At 47.8% G+C, this 21,990-nt stretch overlaps 1 protein-coding gene across 1 annotated transcript in view; it reads right to left on the bottom strand.

Annotated features, from left to right (window-relative positions):
• The window catches only part of LOC138758466 (voltage-dependent P/Q-type calcium channel subunit alpha-1A-like), a 371,903-nt gene that overhangs the window by 206,698 nt on the left and 143,215 nt on the right, over positions 1 to 21,990 (bottom strand). The window contains exons 6-14 of the mRNA XM_069927418.1: positions 16,952 to 17,055; positions 14,508 to 14,623; positions 13,313 to 13,369; positions 11,292 to 11,381; positions 9,615 to 9,824; positions 7,610 to 7,722; positions 5,157 to 5,269; positions 2,992 to 3,123; positions 1,552 to 1,624 (exon numbers count right to left, since the gene is read on the bottom strand). Coding sequence (XP_069783519.1) covers positions 1,552 to 1,624; positions 2,992 to 3,123; positions 5,157 to 5,269; positions 7,610 to 7,722; positions 9,615 to 9,824; positions 11,292 to 11,381; positions 13,313 to 13,369; positions 14,508 to 14,623; positions 16,952 to 17,055 — 1,008 coding nt within the window. The remainder of the gene's footprint in view (positions 1 to 1,551; positions 1,625 to 2,991; positions 3,124 to 5,156; positions 5,270 to 7,609; positions 7,723 to 9,614; positions 9,825 to 11,291; positions 11,382 to 13,312; positions 13,370 to 14,507; positions 14,624 to 16,951; positions 17,056 to 21,990) is intronic.

Raw genomic sequence — 21,990 nt, forward strand, 5'->3', positions numbered from 1 at the left:
TCACGTGACTTCCCCCCATAGGGATTACTTAAAGTGGGATGTGAATGGAAAGAGAAAGGTTGAGGACCACTGTGGTAGTGGGTTAAAGATATTGTGTTTTGGATGGAAAGGGCCCTCACTAATTTGTTGAGCATTTTGATAAATGTTGCCAGTAGAGGAAAGGGAGACTCAAGTGTTCTTCTCAGATATTTTAATGCTCCTCTATATTCTGGTCTGATGCTTTGCAGCTACCGTACCAAACAATGATGCAGCCGGACAAATGGGCTCCTGTAAAATGCTGTCAGGATGGGGGCCAGTAGCCTTGACCTCCTCAACCTCTTCATCTCAGACAGGTCTGCAGCTTCCCAAGCTGCTAGTGTGCGGTGGCCATATGCAGAGGGGTCGCCCTGTGGCTCTAATATTTTGACCCTCACCTGTACAGCAGGAAGGTGGGTGGAAGACCCCCTGATTGTTCCATCTTGAGCCTGACCAAGGCAGCCAATCAAAGGTTGACCCATCCATCAAATTCATCTGCCCCCACATTAATGTTGTTTACAATTGGGTGGTTCGCAGTGGGAAAAAGGGAAGGAGAAAGAGAGAGGGGAGAGAGGGATGTGAGTGGGATCAAGGGGACGAGAGGGAAAGACAGGGGGGGGGAGAGACGGACAGCGTGGTCAGTGAGAATGGGAGAGTACAAGGGGTAGAGTATGGGTGAGGGAAGTGGAGAGGAGGGGGAGAAAGTGGGGAAGAGAAAGAGGGAGGGAGGGGTAGAGAAATGGGTGAGAGACAAGAGGAGAGAGTGGGGGAGGGGAGAAAGTGGGGGAGTGAGAAAGAGGGAGGTAGGGAGTAGAGAGATGGCTGAAAGAAGGGGAGAGAGAGAAAGGGGAAAGAGTGGGAGGGATGGGTGAGAGAAGGGGAGTGAGATAGAAAGGGGAGGGGGAAAGAAGAGAGCAGGGGAGAGTGGGAGGAGTAGAGGGATGGGTGAGAGAAGGGGAATAAGTGTTAGAGGGGAGAGAGGAAGAGAGAGATATAATGAACGAGAAATATAGAGAGAGCAAAGATAGAATGAGAGAAAGATATCAAGAGAGAGAGAGATCCAGTAGTATTGGGCACCCCACGGGGAAGAATGCATCACACTTGACAAAGGCAATATTTTAATTGAAGTTTAATCTTTAGACTTTGCGCTATGTAATTATATAATTTTTTAAAAATAAAAACGAATTAGTAGGATGCTTGAGTTCAGGCTTAGGTGCCCTTAAAGCATCCTCGACTTCCAGCTTCAGCCGAGCTGCCACTCAGTGACTGCAGCTTTAACAGGCCAAGGCCTGAGGAGCAACATCTTCACAATTAAAGATGGTTAAATTGGCCATGTTAATTGCCTGCACAGCACTAATTTGTTGAGTGAAGGACTCTGAGGCTTTCTCACATTTAAAAGGCTTGACTGCAATGGCTTAGATTTTAAGGATTTAAATCAACTGTCTTTATTCACACAGCAAACTGGCACGGATGGGAGTTCCACTCTCCTTACCCACAGCAGGGTTGGGAGCAGCTGGTGATTTACTCAGCACTTACCTGAAATACGGTCATTATTGCAGCAGGGAACGTGTCAAAGTTAGTCGAGGGTGTGCCAGTCTCAAAATTAAACCTGCAATATTTTAAAAAAAAGGGAATCAAAACTGGTTTTATTTGCCTCTAATTTCACTCTAATTAAAGTGCAGGGGAAATGTGCTATTGTAGGCTGGCGCTAAGTATTTAAAAACACGAGAAGCTCAGCAGGTAGAAATGCAGAACCGTTGTTTTGGGCTTGAGCCCTTCATCAAGGCACATGAGATTGCAGATCCCAAGATGCTGCATTTAACGTGGTATGTGCCCCCTTTCTCCCTCCCCCCCACCCCTGCTGAGAGAGTTTTCTCATGCTGACCCTACACGTTCGCTGAACTTCAAACCTGAGAGACAGAACCAGAAGCAGTTGTCCAATGGTTAACTCTACCAAACCATAGATGGTGGGCCCAGCCTGATCATTCAAGATTCTTTTATTGCCGTGAATAAGCATCCAATCCAGTGATTAGACATCCTATCCAGAGAATGAACATCCAACCCAGTGAATCAACATCCAACCCAGTGAATGAACATTCAACCCAGAGAATGAACATCCAATCCAGTGAATCAACATCCTATTCAGTGAGTGATCATCCTATCCAGTGAATAAATATCCAATTTAGTGAATGAACATATAATCCAGTGATTAGATGTCCTACCCAGTGAATAAACATATAATCCAATGATTAGATATCCTATCCAGTGAATGAACATATAATCCAGTGATTAGATGACCAACCCAGTGAATAAACATATAATCCAATGATTAGATATCCTATCCAGTGAATGAACATATAATCCAGTGATTAGATGTCCAACCCAGTGAATAAACATATAATCCAATGATTAGATATCCTATCCAGTGCATGGACATCCTACCCGATTTATTTAGCAGTGAGGGACTAATCTAAGCATCTATTTGTTAAGACACAGAAGAGAGCCATTGGCCAATTGGGTCGATGCAGGAACTCAAGGGAGCTATCCATTGGTCCCATTCACCCTTTCTTGATTTCCCTGTTTATTCTCTTTCATCTAAGGCCACTAAAACCAATTAACTTTGGCATTAACCAATACTGATAGGGAATTAAGATAAACCTGTGGGAATTAAGCTAAACCTCATTTGCTCTGAAGCTGGGTTCATTTACACATTGCCACAGACTGTAAAGTCAGTTTGAAGTTGTGATCAAGGCAATTTTAAGGATCCATTGTCTTCTTCAGGTCATGGCCCGAACAGGCACCATTGACTTGGCCCATCGACTTGAAGCGAGTCCCATTGTAACACGAGCAATATTCTCCAATAGAGAACCATTTCCTTTATTGTAATGCATTTTAAACCCCCCCCCCCCCCCCACCCCAACCCCACCCCACCACCTGATCTGAGTACAGGTGAAATCGCTAACAATTTGTACTCACTGGCCCCCGAAGAGTTGCATTCCTAAAAGAGCAAAGACGACGATAAAGAGGAACAATAAGAATAATAAGCTGATGATGGACTTCATGGAGCTCAGGAGAGAGACCACCAAGTTACGGAGAGAAGCCCAATATCTGGGGAAGAAGCAGAAATCTCTGTCAGATACTCAGGCCATTTGATAAGGTATGAACATCCCTCTCCCCTACTGTCCTGGTACAAAACGAGAGTATTCCAGGTAATCCAGAGTCCTGCGCTGATGGGCTTGAACTCCAACAATGTTCAGACTGCACAGACACATCATAAACTTGCCTGACCCTGCCCCTCCCTCACATAATTTGCTGCTGAATCCCCCCCTCGTCCCTGTCTTTGTTCCCATTAGATTGAACTATTCCATTCTGAACTGGACTGTACTCCTTGGAGTTCAGAAGAACGAGAGGGAAATTTTGAAGCATCTCGAATGTTAAAAGGCCTGGAAAGAGTGGACGTGTTTCCCTTGGCAAGACGGCACAATTTCAGGATGGAAGGGCACCCACGTAAAATGGAGGTGCGGAGGGATTTCTACAGCCAGAGTGGTGAACCCTCTGGAATTCGCAACCACGTGGAGCTGCAGAAGTCAGGTTGTTGGGTGTACTTAAGGCAAAGATCGATAGGTATCTGAAGTCAAGGCATCAAAGGTTATGGGGAGAAGGTGGGGGGGGGGGGAGTGGGGCTGAGTGGGAGAACGGATCAGCTCATGATTGAATGGCGGAACGGACCGATAGGCTGAATGCCCTACCTGCATCTTAGGGCCTAAACCTTGCCCCATCTCACATTAAGCCCTGCCATTCCCATGTTTCCTGACCTACCTGCTCCTGGTTATAGTCGATTTGCAAATGCTTATCTCTGATTCAGTCCCTTCACAGTCTTGCACCTTTCCCCATCCTTCCCACTCCAAAATTCATGAGGTCATTGATGCTCCTCTAATTTCACCCACTCGATTCCTGATTCTTGGCTACACCTGCAGCTGCCAATCCCCATAACTCTGGAATTCTCTTTCTGGACACTCTCTCTTCCTGTTGGGTGCTGCTTAAAACCCAATTCCTTGACCAAACACTTTGTCCTCAGCTTTAGCATCTCCTTATTGCATGAACATTTGTTCAACAGCAACCATGAACAGCACCTTGGGGTATTTTGGAAACGGGGCAAATGATGCATCAATACAGAAGAATGTATACGTGGCTTTGGATATTTGCTGGTACAGGTCAGAAACTGAGATACTTGGGGAATAAAAGGGTGAAGAGGGTTTGAAGGACGTTCACCAGGATGATTCCGAGAATCTTTTGAGGTAGCTCTTGGCTTGCATTTTTTTGGAATTTAGGAGAATGTGGGGGGGGGGGGGGGGGCGGGATTTGATTTGAATACTTGGCATGTTGAAAGGCGTGGACAGAGTTGATGTAGAAAGGTTGGGAGAGTCTAGGACAAGAGGGCACAACTTTATGATTAAAGGGTCTTTGCTTAGAACAGAGATGTGGAGGAATTTCTTCAACCAAAGGGTAGCCAATCTTTGGGACTTGTTGCCACAGGCGGGTGTGCTTAACACGGAGACTGATAGATTCTTGACTAGCCAGGGCATCCACAGAAAGGCGGGCAATGGGGCAGAGTGTGAAAATGGATGAGCTCATGATTAAATGGCGGGGCAAACTCGATGGGTTGAATAGCCTATCTCTATTCCTAGGTCTTATGGTCTAAAACATGTTTTTCACCAAAGTTACCCATGAGAACAAATCAAACTCAGCAGGTCTGGCAGCATCCGTGGGGTCAGAGAGGAATGGTTGACCTTTCAGGTCTTAGTGTCAAATCTCGACCTGAAAGGCTGGCCATTCCTCTGTCTGACCCGCTAAGTTCCCCCAGCCGATTGCTTTTTGCTACAGATTCCAACATTTGTAGTCTCCCGTGATCCGTGGTTTCCAAGGACTTCCTTCTGAAAGTCCACAAAATGGGGTATAATCATGGGGGAATTCCCACCGGGGCCTCGAACAGTCTGAATCAAGTCATTGTCAAGTTGTGTTCTAACCTATTTGAAGTAAATTGACTTCAGTCAATATGGCCAGTGAATGAACAATCTGAGCACAATCGTGGCTATTGTCCACTAACACAAGGCAGTACTTAGAAACCCAGGCAAACTTACTTTGTGACTTTGAAGATGCGGAGTAACCTCAGTGCCCGTAAAACACTGATGCCAAAAGAGGTTCCTGGCTTCACGGCAGCCCAGAACACCTCAAAAATACTGCCTATAATAACCTGCAAGGAAACAGGAAATTTCGTCAGACGACAGATTCCAAGAGGGGTTGAAGTGACTAAGAGCTGTCGGGGCTGCGCAATTGCTCGGCAAAATGAGGCGTAAGACGCTCCTTCCGTCTGATAGACCTCAGGCAAGGTGTCGTAGCCTCCCAATCAGGTCACATGAAGCCATGGATTGCAGATAGTGGGTGGTTTTTACAAGCAGATTCTACAAATTGGAATTTATGGTTGTAATAACGCAGGGCAGATGAATCTGCTGATCAATGGCCAGGGTTTACCCGTCCAGTACAGACATTGTAACTGAAGAAGGCAACAGGAAACCACTTCAGCATTTTTCCCTTGAATAATCATGAACTCAACATTGACTATGATCTCAGCTCAAAGATGGAGTCTTCACCGAAGGAGAAGAGGGGAGGCAACAACGACAATTTGGAGGGTCAGAGATCGTGACGGATGGAGAGACAGGATCACCCACGCTGAACAGAAAGGCCCCTGAATGATGACTAAGAGGGTGTTTCTTTTGTCTGTAGACCTGGAGCGATGGGGGGCTTGGGGGTCAAAATAAGGGGATGGCCAATCACGGTTGATTTGAGGAAGATTGTCTATATGAATCTTTGGAACTTGGTATCCTAGTTGTTGAGTCTACGCAAGGTTAGTGAGAGCAGCACGGTAAGCTTGGGTTAACCTATGCTAACGACCAGGATTCATAGCTGGCGCTGTCAGGAGTTTGCATGTTCTTCCCTTGTCTGCGTGCCATTTTCCAGGGCGCTCCAAAAACATACGGGGGTGTGGGGCGGTTGTAGGTTAATTGGGGTATTTGTGCAGCATGAACTCATGGATTTGTTACCGTGCTGTGTATGAATGGTTGTGGATAGGATACCTATCGAGTGGCCTGTGGTGTCTTGTGTGGTGAAGAGCATCTTGAATTTTGCGAAAATATATTCATCCAGGAACTGGGCGAGTGTTCCACCATAATCCTTTGGCTTTGCAGTTAGTGCAACGCTATTACCGTGCCAGCAACCCAGGTTTGAATCCAGCATTGCCTGCAAAGAGTTCGTATTTTCTCTCCGTGACCTGCATGGGTTTTCTCTAGGTGCCCCGGTTTCCACCCGCCTTCCAAAAGCTGGCGTAAGTGGTTGGAGGTTAATTGGGTGCAATGGGTAAATAAAATTATAAAAATTATTTAGGTCGATTTTAGTAGACCAATTCAGGAAGAAATCCATTCTCATTAAAACACATCTGTGATTTCTCCTCATCTGCCACTGAGCAATGTGGCATAAACAGTGCACGAACTCCAGGAAACTCCCACTAAAGGCCATAATGTTGGGACGGTGGGGTCTCTGACTGGCAGTCAGATCCTCTGACTGGGATAGCTGTTTCCAGAGATTGTCAAGATGGCGACCATTTCAGCAAGGGCTAGGCATGGGGATTGGACCCATGGCAATGCTAAGTGCTTCCATCATGTCTGTCCAGGTGGACACATTGAGATAGAAGAAAGGGGACGTTGAGAGCAGCCATGGCTGTGTTGGAGGCCCAGGCAGTGGCGGTGAAGCCAAGAGGTGATGGCTCCTGCTGTTGGGCTATACCGAGAAGGTCAGGAGGGGGTTGCGATGGAGGAGGAGGAGGCTGTGGCAGTGGCGGTATCGGCAATCACTGGGAGGGCACTTGGGAGCCTGAGGGGAAGCAGGACAGCCAAAGTCAAGATGAAGCAGAGCTGGGCAAGAGTGTCCCTACCTTGGGCTCACTGGCCTGAGTACTCTCACTAGGCCACAGATGCCAACGAGAATCGAGACCAGCAAAGAGGAGACCTCCCACTAGGCTGTAGGGAATCAGGACCCCAGGATGGTGGAGGAGAGGAGACCTCACACTAGTACATTAGGAACCAGAACAAGCAGTGCAGTAGAGACCTCCCACTAGGCCACAGTGAATTGGGACGAGTGATGCAGAGGAGGGGAGACCTCCTGCCTGGCCGTGGGGAATTGGGACCCAGGGGTATGGAGGAGAAGAGATTTCACACTAGGCCACAGGGAAATGGGTCTAGAGGTGCAGAGGAGAGGGCAGCTCTCTCTAGGCCACAGGTGCTGACGGGAATTGGGAGCTGGGCTTCCGAGGAGATCAGGCATCGGGATCAAGTCTGCATCGATGGGGGCAGTGTAATCCGCTGCATCCGCTGTCTCTGGAGGGATTTTCCTGCCTTTCCCTTTACTGTCTGAAGTGTGAGACCCTAACTCTTTGCCTTCTCTTGATCGGCGCTAAAGGAATCTTCTCCTCATGACCTGGGTGGCAGTAATAAACAGATCTAAATCTAGCAACAAAGGTTTCAGAGAGAGCGTCACTTACCGCGCAATCAAAACAGTTGAAAGAAGAATGAAAGTAGGGTCTCGTGCCCAGCCCGTACATTTTTATAAACATCTCCGACATAAAGAGACCGAGGAATATGAATTCTGCATAGTCTGAAACAGAGGGAACATGGACAATCTGTCGGCCAATCATAATCCGCCTGGAGCAGCCATTCTCAACGGGGCCTCTATGGAGCCCCCCCCCCGCCCCCGCTGCCGGGGGCCAACAGCACAGTTAAATAAAGGTCTAGCTTTCTTTTCACTTCACATCACGCAAAATATTTTTCATGTTTTTTTATGTAGTTGGTAGGAGAGAGAGGTACGGTAGAAAACAACTAAACTTGACCTCTTCACAGGGAAGGGGGCTCATAAACATTGAACAGAGGCCTAAGGAGGCCTTAGTCCGAAAAGTGGTTGTGAATGGCTGCTTCAGTCAGTCGTACCGTGATCATCGCCACTTTGCATTACAAATGAAAGCAGAGAAATTAGACTCGGTGGGTCGCACAATTCCAGGCTAAATACCATCTTTGCAGCACGGTACAGGCCCTTCTACAGAGCAAGGCCTTCTAGATCAGTCTGTAAAAGACACTGCTCTGTGTGTCATGCACACTCCCCGATGTACAAATTACAAATCTTGCCCAACGTGTACGAAATCAGGGACAGTTGGAGCATAAACAAATTTGAACAGACCCTTTTGGAAGGGTCTAGAGAAGTTTTTTAATAAAATTTTATTACTAATAAATAAATTTAGATATATAGTACGGTAATGGGCCACAGTGTCCATGCTGCCCAATTTACACTCCATTAACCAACACCCTAGAACGTGTTGAACGATGGGATGAAACCAGAGCCCCTGGAGAAAACCCATGCAGACACGGGGAGAACGCACAAACACCTCACAGATAGCGCAGTCCTCATCCCTGGCACTGTAAAGGCGTTGCGCTAACAGCTACGCCAACCATGAAGCCACTGGCACGAAACACATCGCAGTGTTGGCACTGCAGTTTGAGCACAGACAGCCCCCACAGACAGACATGATGGTGAATGAGATGAGAATGGTGCACTTTGGGGATCTCCTCTGCTCTTCGTCCAAGGATAGCAGAACAGGAGACTCAGTCACAGCAGTGGGCTACTTGGCTGCTTGGGCCTGCTCTGCCACTCAACAGCGTCAAGGCTGACCTTACCGAGCTTATTGAATTGATATTTTTGTTGTCACGTTTGCATAAGATACTGTGGACCATGCAGGCAGTTCACAAAAAGACCACACGTTATAGCACCAATTTGGATCCGCCAAAGTTCACAGAAAATGGTGGCAAGGTTAATCTATGCATTTAAGGTTAACATTAATATAACAGGCAAATCAGCGGCTGTGAGAGTGATCAACGCAGTTACTACGAAAGGGCAGCCCAATTATCATAGAGTTAGCGCAATGCTATCGCAGCACAGGCTATCCAGGGTTCGAATCCGGCACTGTCTGTAAGGAGTTCTCCCTGTGTCTGCGTGGGTTTCCTCTTGGCACACCGGTTTCCTCCTGCCCTTCAAAGCGTGCATGGGCTGTAGGCCAACAGGGCGCAATCGGGTGTGGGCTTGAGGCCGAAAGAGTCTGTAACCGTGCTGAATGCCTATGTTTTTTTTAATTTACAAAACTTTAAAAAAATTTAAAAAAAAAGCTATTTCACGAACCACCAAGGCTGCTGCTAAACGAACATCAAGATTCTGCGCGTGCTCCGAGACTGACACCAGTCTCTTCCTAAAACTGCTGCAAAGGATCTTTGACCTGAAACATACTGTTTTTCTCTCTCCACAGATGTTGCCTGACCTGCTGAGTGTTTCCAGCATTTTCTACTGTTATATCACAAGCTACATCGCAGATCCACGAGATTCATCGAATAGAACTGTGCTTGGAGAATGTAGCCCCAAGAAAGAACATTCCTCTCAGTGAAGCTCACACTACCCCAGCCCCCTGCCCCTCCCCAATGCCCAATAGAAGTTGCCAGGATACTCACAGAGGAAGTCAGAGAGCCAGTTTGGCTGCTTGTAATGCACGATGGCCACACACAAGGTGTTAAGGGCTACCAGACTGAGCACAGTCCAGTAAAAGGCCTGCGTTTTCACGATCCTTCGGACGAAAAATCGGAAGCGTCTTTCCTTCTTGCGGAAAAAGGAAGACCCTTCAAGTTTGGCACTTTTAATACTTGCTCTTGTGAATGGCGACCCTGCTCCGGGAGAGAAAACAATCAGTGCGTCTGTTCGTCAGCACGTGGAGGTTTCTCCTGAACCCCTGCTCAGCACCCGAGGTAGCAGCCTGCAACCCATTCGATTGAGGGGAGAGGGAGACGTAGTGCTGCTCTGCGGGGTCCTACTGCCTTGTCATGAAGCCGACAGTTCCGTACAGGCTTTAAACAGCTGACAATGGGTTATTTTTTAACATCCTGTGACTGCGGCGATCTGTGCCCAAGATGGCGACCCCTGAGCTGGGCAGTCTACCAAGAGGGGATGAAGATTCCAGGGGAGCAACTGACCAGAGCAGGACACCAGAAATGGGGGAACTCCCTCCATTGAAGTGGTGGATGCAGGTTTGATTTTAATATTTAAGGAAAAGTTGGATAGGTAGATGGGCCAGAGTGGTGTGGAGAATTATGGGCCGGGTGCGGGTCAATGGGATTAGGTGGGAAAAGGTATTTGGCATGGACTAGAAGGGCCGAACTGGCCTGTTTCTGTGCTGTAATTATAATCTGGTTGTTATATTGAGGAGGAGAAGCCTGAGAGATGACCCTGCAGGAAGGCGAACGTGGCAACGGACTCGGCAGCTGAAAGATCCAAGCAGTCTGCAGTGACTCTAGTGGTCAAAGGACTCGAACAGGCTGCGGGAGACAGGCTCATGGGAACCAGGTATTGGAACTTGGATTCAAGAGGGCACTGAGGGCAAGAAGGGCTCCCCAAGGGCCTCGGGGGCTGATGGCTTCCTGATTGAATCAGAGGTTTGGATCTGGAGTTCGGGTGGTCGATGGATCGAACAGGGGTCCGTGCGGCTGCAGAGGCTGTGGGGGCACTAGAGGCAAATCGCGGACACTCAGTGTCACTGAAGGGACTATCTTTTCCTTATTATTGGGGGAGCTCATGATGACTCTTTTCTTGCCTTTAGGGCAGGCAAAAGTGGATGTCCATCATGTACAGGTCTGCGCCACTTAATGCCCATGATACGTTCTGTGAAATTGGGCATTATGCGATGTGGATGTTGTGGAAACACCATATTATATACTTGGCAAAGCTACATAGGATACTGCAGTTTACCTGTAAACATTTTATTTGTCAGTAGGGATCAGTGTGGGGACTGACACGGGACTGTGGGAAGAGAGTGGGGCAGTGGGATCAGTGTGGGGACTGACACTGGGCTGTGTGTTGGGGATAGTGAATGGGACTTGGTCTAAGTCGGCACATAGGGGTTTTGGATGGCCTCAGGTCCGTGGGAGGTTACAAGGACGCAGGTGAGGGTTTCAGCAGTCGAAGAGTAGGGCGGTGTTACAGCGAGGGAGGTGTAGGAGGTTCCCTTGTGCTGTCCATAGTCGATTAGACACCTTCGCTGGCCTCACTTCCCAAGCTTCAGAATGCTACCTGAAAAGGGGGACATCGACAGGAGCTCTCCCGGAGCACAGCACATATCCCACCATCAGCCCACTCACCTACAGAAGAGATGTCCGCCAGGTGATCTTCACCCTCTTCGGGATTCAGCAGATCAGTTTTACTCTTTTTTATTGTTCCTCTTCTCATGGCTGGCACAGGCAGAAAGAACGAAGAAAGAAAGAATGAGGCATCTCGGGAGTGCTTAATTATTCCAATGACCCTGACCCTCTGCTGATGGCAGGGATGAGCTGGAAGATGGTCCTGATTCATCCAGGTTACTGGTTGACAAGATTAATTCTAGGGACTCCCTGTAACGACAGATACCTTGGACAGAACAGCCAACTGACTTCCAGGGAGGCTGCGCCAGTCCTCTCCACACATTCTGTGTCAAACCACCCCCTCCACTGTCACTGTCTCAGCGACTCTACTTTGGGAGGACTTTGGCAACCCTGGCAAACTGCTATAGATATGCAGCGGGAAGTGTGCTGACAGTCTGGGGACCCCTATGCCCCTGAGTGTAAAGCCCTGCAAAAGGTAGTGGACACAGCCCAGGACATTACTTCCCCATCATCGAGAGCATTGACAGAGAATGGTGCCATTGGAGAGCAGCAACGATCATCAAGGATTCACATCACCCAGCGCATGCTCTGTTCTCGCTGCTGCCATCAGGAAAGAGGTATCGGTGCCACAAGACTCGCACCACCAGGTTCAGGAACAGCTGCTGCTCCTCCACCATGAGACTCCTCAACCACAAACTCAATCAGGGACTCATTTAAGGACCCTGCGCATGATTTATTACAGAATATATTTTTCTGCATATGCACAATGAGTGTGTTTATATTTCTTTCTTTAATACGCTTCTTTCTGTTTGAGTAGTTTACAGTGACTGAGAATTAGAAATTCTGCCTGGCCTGCAGGAAAGAGGAATCTCAGGGTTGGTTGGATGTGCTCTGACAATAATTTGAACTCTGAAAGCAGCTCCCATAGTAAAGGGGCCACCCTACATTCTCTTCTTCCCCCTTCCACTGGACAGAAGATGTGTGTATTTGTAAACAAGGACCAATTTATTTCCTGCTGTTATCAGAACCTTAAAACGACCCCACACTGACAGCAAATGATGCCTTGGCACTATCCTGAACCGTACTTTTCTCAGTAAGCCACACTATCGTTCGGTACATTCCTCTAATTCAGTGGTTTTTCTTTCTACTCAAGTAATCCCGATGCTATCGGTGCTCTGTGATCGGTAAGGTGAGATGTAAGTGGGAAAAGAAGATTGAGAATCACTGCTCTAGACCCAATTCTTACTGAATTCTTTTGCTTGAGAAAAATTGTCATTGGCCCATTTCCTTTGGAGTTCTGAAACCGTGCACATAATGAGTCCATGAGGGATGATTAAAACAGTGGTTTTCAAATTTTTCTTCCCACTCACATCCCCCCTTAAGCAATCCCTTACTAATCACAGAGCACCCATGGCCTAGGTGAGTTTCTCCAGCACGCTCGTGCGCTGCACAGAATCATGTTCTCCCTGTCGCTCTCATCCAACTGTGGGTCAACTATCATATGTGGTGGTGGCTGATGTGTGGCTGAGCGGTCAAGTCGAGCGGAAGCTCCCGGAGATGTGGAGAGAATAAAAATGGGATGAAGAGCAGGAAGGGCACCAACAGATAGTTTGTGCAGACTCAGAGGGGAGAAGGAACTGCTTCCCTGCCACTTGACCCCACAGCCTTAAAATATAAACACTTAAATAGCACCAAGGTACATTGGAAATTGCCAGATCGATGTCCTTCAGACTTCCCTGGAAGAGAGATCAGGGGTCAGGTGGGAGATGCGCGAGATCTCCAGCCGGTTAAGTGCATTGCTACTGCTCTTAACAGCAAATGTAGTGAAGGAGCGGATGTCCTGACTTCCATCCTCTCCTGGAGATGTGCGGTAGGCCGGGCTGGGAACATCCAGGGTTGGCCCCCTGTGGTAAATCCAACTGACCATGGGCTTGATCCGAAAGGATCAGAATTTCGATGCACAGCACTTCTTACAGCTCATGACCGCAACTGAATTATTGCATTTTAATTCAAAGCCTTACCATCAAAGGGTGATTTTTCCTCAGTGTCTGTCTCCTCTTCTGCCAGTATAACCTCCTCTGCATCAAATGAATAGTCAAATAACAGGAAAAAAATGAGAATATGAAAAGCTCCCTGTAAGAAATTATACCTGCGAAATACATGCTTTGAACATTCATAGAACACTTCAGATTAACTTGATTGCTGAGATTTTGACATGGTGAATTGCTGTTATATTTTTAGAGAGTATATTTCAGGTTAATGGCACAATCTTCATTGGGATTAAGTGACTGAAGCAGTTGCAATGCCTACCAAATATATTTTTTAAATCATTTTTAATTTAATTTTGAGATACAACAGGTCACGAGCCCAAATACATCCGTGTGACCCATCCATCTACAACCCCCTGAACGTCTTTGGAACGTGGGAGGAAACCGGAGCATCTGGAGGATGGGAAGCACATCCAAACTCCTTTCAGACAGCGCTGTAAAAGCATCACGCGAGCAGCTGCTCGCATTGTGTTTAACGTGGTGAGGCTTTGAGTCCCTTCGTGAGGAGGGGGCACAAGGCCCAGTTAAATAGTGAAAGGCTTGGCATCCAAATGGCCAGCTAGTCAACCACCTCCTGACTCCCACCTCTCCCCTGCAGGACCCACATTAACCAGAACCTACTCGAACTGGTGTTAAAGTCAGCCCGCGCAGTAATAAAACAAACAGCAAAAAAACCCCAGCAGAACCAATTTAGCATACAACAGTTTCTTCATTTCACTTTGGTCATGCATGCGGGAGTGAGGAGTGATAAGGAGTTTAGTAACTTGTTCTCTGAACTGAACTCACACTCAAAGCATCGGAGTGTTCAATGTACTTCTATACACCTTTTGGGCAGGAGTCTGCATGAGACCTTTACAAGTTTCACACACCGGGCAATTTGTGTTTACAATAACGTGTTACCCAGTGGGTCTAGAAATTGTCTGGGAAATGTTAGAATATCTTCAATCAAGGTATATCGATATTCTTGTGGAGTTAGCTATAATCTCTACAACGTAAGGAAGCAATTATTTTCCCACCATCTTACAGACAGCCACTGTATTTTCTCACTTAATTCATTAACCCTTAGTTAAACATATCCATTAAATTTATTCTTTCGCAACAAGAACTTCATGACTACAGTGGGCGAAGCCAGCTCCATGCGCGTCTATTGTTCGAATCCCATGCTTACCTGCTTTACAAATCCACTCCAAGTAGCCATTTAGCTCTCTTTCAATCTGCTGTTGCCTCCTCAGTTTAAGGAATGCTCTCCTATTCTCCACTCTCTCTCTCTCCTTGGCAAACTCCCTGCAACAAAGATGTCCCCATGAGAGAAGCTACGGCCGACATTCAGCAAGAAGGGTTTCCCCTCGTTGCCAAGAGCCAAAGTTCATTCCTCAAGCAGCATCACAAAATAGATGATCTTATCAGTCTCTACGCTGCCGCATGTGACTTGTTTTGGGACGTCCCAAAGGCACTAAAAGAATACAGGACTTTTATTCTCTGTTGTAGGAGAGAGAAAGAAAGAGAGAGAGAAAGGAAGTGAGAGAGAAAAAGAAAGTGAATGTGTGCGTGAGAGAGGGGGGAAGAAAGAGAGAAAGAAGAGTGAGTGAACGAAAGAGACAAGAGAGGGGGAAAGAGAGAGAGAAAGAGAGAAAAAGGAAGTGAGAGTGAGAGCAAGAGAAAGTGTGTATGTGAAAGAGAGGGGGGAAGAGAACGAGAAAGAAAGAGTGAGCGAAAGAGAAAGAGAAAGGGAAAGTGAAAGAGAAAAAGAGAGTGAGAGAAAGTGAGTGTGTGTGTGTGATAGAGAAGGAGAGAGTGAGAGGGAAAGAGAATGAGAAAGAGAGGGAGAAAGTGTGTGTGTGTGTGTGTGTGTGTGTGGTGGGGGGGTGGGTGGGTGGGGGGAGAGAGAGCGCGCTAGAGAGATAGGGGTGCAGGTTCATAGTTCCTCAGAGGTGACGCAGGTGGACAGGGTGGTGAAGAAGGTATTTGCCAATCTTCATTAGATGGGATATTGAGTACAGAAGCTGAGACATCATAATGCAGCATGTAGAAGGTTCTGTGAGAACATGCATGGAGTACTGGATGCAGCTCGGTTCACCCAGCTGGAGGAAGGATGTCAATAGGTTGGAATGGGGTACAGAAGAGATTAACCAGCATGTTGCCGGCATGAATTACAGGGACAGGCTGGATTGGCTGGGTCTTTACTCCCTGGAGCACTGGAGACTAAGGCGGGGGGGTGACCTTACAGATGTTTACAACATCATGATGGGCCTGAATGAAGTCAAGGCTCACGGTCTATTTCCTAGAGTAGGTGATTCTGGAATTAGAGGGCACAGGTTTAAGGAGAGAGACCTGACCTATCTCTCTCAGAGTGTGATCCGAATCTGGAACGAGCTGTTGGAGGAAGCTGTGAAGGTGAGCTCAATTATAAAGTTCAAAAGACACTTCGACCAGAGTCGGTGTCATGGGGGAGCATTCAGGGGTCATGAGTATTGTGCCCCCTCCAACCCAATCCGATGCTGCTGCCACCCCCCTCCCTGGTCCAACCTCTGACATCATAGATTGAGTTCTCAATCAGCAGTTTGTGCCCACCGCCCCCCCCACCCCAAGTTACCTTAATGCCCCCCCCCATTAGATTTGTTTTGACACCGACTCTGACTTGGACAGACACGTCGATAGGGAGGGGAAGGATATGGACCAAATGCAGGCAAATGGGACTAGCTCAAAATGTCAATTTGGTGGCATGGAGGAGATGGGATCAATGGGCCCAGTGGTGATGCTGAAGGCTCAGTACAGGCTTTAAACGGCCTGCTGAAGGGGCCAAAGGTGTTTTCTTTAGAAATCCTACTACCACGGAGGTCAGTGCCCAAGATGGTGGGGCCTGTGCTGGACAGCAAACCACATGGGTTACAAATTTCGCTGAAGCATTGGACCATCGCAGGGCATCAGAAACAAGGAGAAGCAGAGGAGATTTCTCTACAGGACAGTGACCACAGTGGCGGACCAGCAAGTGGGGCTCAGCCGCTGAGTGACTCACAAAGGGTGCGGGGCTGCTGGAGACTGGCTCATGGGGACCACCGGGGTTCAGGAGGGTGCTGAGGCCAAGAAGGGCTCCCAAAGGGCCTCAAGCTCTGATCTCAAAGGGCCTCGGGCCCTGATCATATCTGGAGCTCGGGTGGCCCCCAATGGATGGAACAGGAATCTCTGGGCTGAGGGAGTGCTGGAGGCAAATCCAAGGACACTCAGTGGATCTCAAGGGACCCTCTTTTGCTTCTCTTTCTCTTATTGCTCAGGGCACTGGGCAATGCTCACGGCGACTCTTGCGGCAGACGCAAGTTAAAGTATTTCACGTGTATTGCATTTTTTATGTACGTGACAATAAAAGGAATTGTGATTGGCTCCATTACAATGCGATCGAAATGTTGAATGAGAGGGTGGGGGCTGAGGTTGTTGCCGAAGGCGGGAGTTCTTCAATTAACTGCGAAGGCCACATTTCGTCAATCCAATCCATCATGGTCTGTCCGGGCAGTGGTCGGGAGGATACACTTCCATGAGATGGCGCATGCGAACACTGAACTTGGGATTGAAGTCCGCGAGCTGACGGAAAGGGGAGCCCAAGCTTCAGGCACTTACCCCGACAGGACGCCCAGCACAAGGTTCAGCATGAAAAAGGAGCCTATGATAATGAGGGGAATGAAGTACAGCCAGTTCCAGGTGGCCCCCAGGGCATCGTTGCTCTGTGAGGAAGGAAGTAGAGAATTAATTAGTCGTTGGCGTGTGCTCACCAGGAGACAACCCCCCCACCCCCACCCCCACCAACCTTCTGCCTCTCTCCTTATGCAGAGGCTCCTTATGCAGAGGCCCAGTTTGTCCAGAACAAGCAAGAAGACAAGCAAGGAAGAGGGTGCTCAGAATTGTCGAGGACCCCTTCCACCGCAAGCACATCTTCCAGCTGCTCCCGTCGAAAAAGAGATACAGGAATATCAGAGCCAGGACCACCTGGATGAGGAACAGCTTCTTCCCAGGGGCAGTGAGAATGCTGAACGACTGATGATCTGCTTGTACAATCCCTCCGAAACTCTACCATTTATTTAACAATATTTTTATGTACATACTGCATATAAATCATCTGTATAAGCGTGTGCTATAAGTGTCTGCATGCTTTTACACTGAGGACTAAAGAAATACTGTTTCGTTACAATTGAATGCAAACATATAACAATAACAGCACAGAAACAGGCCAGTTCCACCCTTCTAGTCCATGCCGAACCCCCTGTGACCCACACCTGGCCCACAACCTTCCACACCTCTCTCATCTATCCAACTTTTTATTAAATATTAAAATCAAACTCGCATCCACCAGAAGCTCATTCCACACTCCCTTGGAGTGAAGAAATCCCCCCTCATGTTTCCCTAAAATGTTACCCTTCAATGTCAATCCATGTCCTCTTGTTTGAATCTCCCCCACTCTCAATGCAAAAACACATGGACTCTGTCCACCTCATAATTTTAAATACCTCTATCAAATCACCTCTCAATCTACGCTCCAGGGAATAAAGTCCCAGCCCGCTCAATTTTTCCTCAAACCCTGAAATCCAGGTAACATTCTTGGAAATCTCCCCTGCCCTCTCTCTATTCTGTTTATATCCTTCCTAGAATTCAGCAACCAAAACTGCTCACAATATTCCAAATTTGGCCTCACTAATGCCTTATAGAACTTCAACATGACATCCCAACATACCAAGTATTTTCTTCACCACCCTATCTACATGTGACTCCAGTTTCAGAGAATTATGTTCCAGAATTTCTACTGTACTTCTCAATTGTCCACCTTTTAACGTGTATAACTTTTGCTGATTAATCCCACCAAAATGTAGCACCTCACACTTATCAGTATTAAACTCCATCTGCCATCTTTCAGCCCACTCTTCCAACTGTCCCATACCCCACTGCAAGCATTGAAAACTTTGCTCGCTGTCCACAACACCACTAACCTTCGTATAATCTGCATAATTACTAATTCAATTTACTATCCTATCATCTAGATCAGGGGTGTCAAACTCAAATTCACGGAGGGCCAAAATTAAAAACTTGGACTAAGTCGAGGGCCGAACTAAATATTTATTGAAAATTTTCAACAACATCTGCATGTTTTCTCTTCTTTCAACATATGTAATGTTAAACTTTTTCTTATTAAAATAAATGTTTAATAATAGTTTTGGATAAACTCTTTCGTTGCCATTGTCATTGGCCCATTTCCTTTAGCGTTCTGAAACCGTGCACATGATGAGTCAATGAAGGATGATTAAAGCAGTGGTCTTCAAACTTTTTCTTCCCACCCACAGACCACCTTAAGCAATCCCTTACTAATCACAGAGCACCAATGGCACAGGGACGCGAGTGGAAATAAAAAGGTTGAGAACTGTTGTATTGTGGTAACTCCACATCTGATTAGATTAATTGTTAGGCAAGTGGTCAGAGAAGGACCCCCCCCCCCACCCCAAGAAAGGCTTAAATCACAGGAACAAAATAAGCTTCCGTCTCACTGCTCCCAATCTTACACACAGTCCTGATGTGGAATGTGGGGTCGCAGCTCCACGTTCACCCGAGTTCAGGTGCTGTCTGTGTGGAGTTTGTACGCTCTCCCCTTGTCTTGGACCAACAGGTCGGTCGCCTGACGAAGGCACCCGAACCCCCCGTTGAAACGCCGGCGTCTGGGGCGGTGGAGGAATTGGCTGAGAAGAAGGCGTTGCTCCCACCCCCCTCCCATTGTTGGAGAGGGATTAAACTGCGATCTCACGGCGCCGGGCTCGTCTCCAACAAAAGGAGCGGGAGGCAGGGTCCTCCGCGCACGGAGCGAGGGGGAAGGCATCGCCTACGAGACATTCGGTCCGGCGTCGCCGCTGAAGCGCAGACCCAGCGAGGATGGTCCCCAACTCCAGCCGCGTCTGTGTGTCCGGGAGCCGGGCGGGCTGAGTGCGGCGCTCCGATCCCCGGGATTCGGGACTCTGAGATCCCTCCACACCTCCAGCATCTTCATTTTCACCTTCAGTGTGCATGCGCTATACTGGCGCGGCGGCCAGCGGGCCAACTCTAATATGTATTTAATATGATCTTGCGGGCCAAATATAATTATATCGCGGGCCAAATTTGGCCCACGGGCCAGAGTTTGACATGTGTGATCTAGATCATTAATATAGATGACCAACAACAATGGACCCAGTACCGATCCCTGAGGCACTCCACTGGCCTTCAATATGACAAACAATTTTCCACCACTACTCTTAGTAACCTCCTCGAAAAACTCTATAAGATGTACAAAATGATATTAATAAAGTTGACTTCAACATTCTAGGTTAGAGTGAAACATGAAAGTCTGCAGACGCTGTGACTGTAGTCAAAGCACAGAAATGCTGAAGGAACCCAGCTGGTCTCTCAGTGTCCATAGGAGGTAAAGGTATATTTCCAATGTTTTGGGCTTGAGCCCCTCCTTGAGGTTTGCCTGCATTTGCTCCATATCCTTTTAAGCCACATATCCATCCAAATATTGTGGACTTTGCAATTTCACCCATTCCCTTAGCTTCCAGCCTGACCACGAACCCCCGTTCGCAGATACACCCCAGCATTGTCTCATTGATCTCAGAATTGACTCAACAAAGAATGGGGCTGGCAGTGAGGGGAGGAGGGAACATTAGGGGAAGGGAGAGGAATGCAGGAAAGAGGAGGATTGGCAAATAAGGAAGGGGTCAGGATACTTTTATTCTCATGTAATAAAGCAGATGTAATATAGTACGTTTCTCCAAACCCGAAGATCTTGGGACCGGATGGTTTTCCATTATTGGGTTTTGTTGGTTAACGGAACAAAACCAAAACAAAATCTCCCCACCGTTGTTGCTGGTCCCCAACACCTCCCCACTGCCGGTCCACGACAACTCCCCACTACTGTTGCCAGTGCCCGACAACTCCCCACCACTATCGCTGGTCCCCAATACCTCCCCACTACTGTCACCAGTCACCGACTCCCCACCACCGTCATTGGTCCCCAAGAACTCCCCACTGCCGATCCCCGACACCTCCCCACCACTATTGGTGGTCCCCAACACCTCTCCATCGGTACCAGTCCAGACTACAGTCCCCGCTCCTGCCCGGGAGGCTGCTTTCCTTGACGACACGAAGACAAAGGATTCTTCCAACCACCCACGGCTGGGAGGCAGCGGTACAGTGGAGGGTAAAGAAATGGACAGCGAGAGGGGAGGGAGTTACCGGAAACAAGGACTATCACCCTTCATGCCCCTAGTTTAAGGGCTGAACCTTGCACCTCATTTCTCCCCATGTGCTGCCTGACCCACCGACTTCCTCCACTGTTGGCTCGAGATTCCAGCCTGCTTCTCTGAGCCGACATCCAGCCATTCAGTCTGTCTTCCTGGCTGGTTCCCAGCTCTGTTATTATCAAACTGGCGGCAACAGGGCCTCAGAACTCTATGTGGGCAAATCAGGTGAAAGACTTTTTTTCAACTTGTGACCTCACGTTAGAAAGCTCGGTTAATGGAACATTTCGGTTAACGGAACTTCAGATAAGGGGAAATGTACTGTCAAACACAAAATTGCATTTAGTCTGTCGTAAGGCAAACAAAGAGCCACCGTCAGCAAAAATGAGGAATGGGATTGAGTGTAGGGACAAGGGAGCAGGAGAGGGTAGTAGGGGAATAAGGAGTAGGAAAAGACGCCTCAGTACCAGGCAGTGATGCCACCGGCTAGAATGCTCTCCACGGTACACCTGTAGAAGTTTATAAGAGTCTTCGGTGACATGCCGGACCACCTCAGACACCTCACAAGGTAGAGGCGCTGGTAAGCCTTGTTCGTGATCGCACCAACGTGGTTAGAGATAATGCAAGACTTAAGGAAAGATCTGTGATGGAAGGCAGGGAATAATAAAGGATGAGAGAGCAGATGGATCTGGGTGAGAGGGAGTGGAGCATAAAGGAACTCCGAGCTTTTGGGCAGAGTGAGGGCTGTGATTTCCTTCTCGAGCTGAGCAGATGGTGCACTCACTTCCTATGTGTGAAGTGCTCAGAGGTGTTTCTGAATCATGCACTGGATTTTACAGTAAGGGCACGTTCCCCTTCACATTGTTCACAGGGTCCAAACAACAGGTCTGGGACACAAAGTTCAAAGTTATTGTCAAAGGGCAAACGTGTCATCACGTACAACCCCGAGATTCTTTTTTTTCCCTGCGGGCCAGGCAGAATTTCTACTGTAAACTGCACTCAAGAAAAAAAAGGGAAATGTAAACAATGAAAGGAATGCGCACAAACTGTGATTAGCCTGTGAAAGTTCAAATTCAAGGTTCTGACTGAGACCTGCCTCTCGAATCCAGGGTCGGATCGATGGTAACAGTGACGTCTCTCGTCCCTGATATTTTCTAGATTGTTTAGGGATGTTCCCATGGTTCTTGCTCTCTCTAGTGGTGTCCCTTTGCCATACATCTTTTCCCGACCATGGCGATGTGGAAGAGGTAAAAAAGCATAGAAATGCTGGAGGAACTCGGCCGGTCTCGCAGTGTCCCTGGGAGGTAAAGATGTATTATCGATGTTTCAGGCCTGAGCCCTTCCTCAAGGTATAAGCAAAAAGCCAGCATGATACCCAAACAAAATGGTTGAGCGGGAGGGGCA

This window comes from Narcine bancroftii, chromosome 3, assembly GCF_036971445.1.
Source record: "Narcine bancroftii isolate sNarBan1 chromosome 3, sNarBan1.hap1, whole genome shotgun sequence".
Classification (NCBI taxonomy): Eukaryota; Metazoa; Chordata; class Chondrichthyes; order Torpediniformes; family Narcinidae; genus Narcine; species Narcine bancroftii.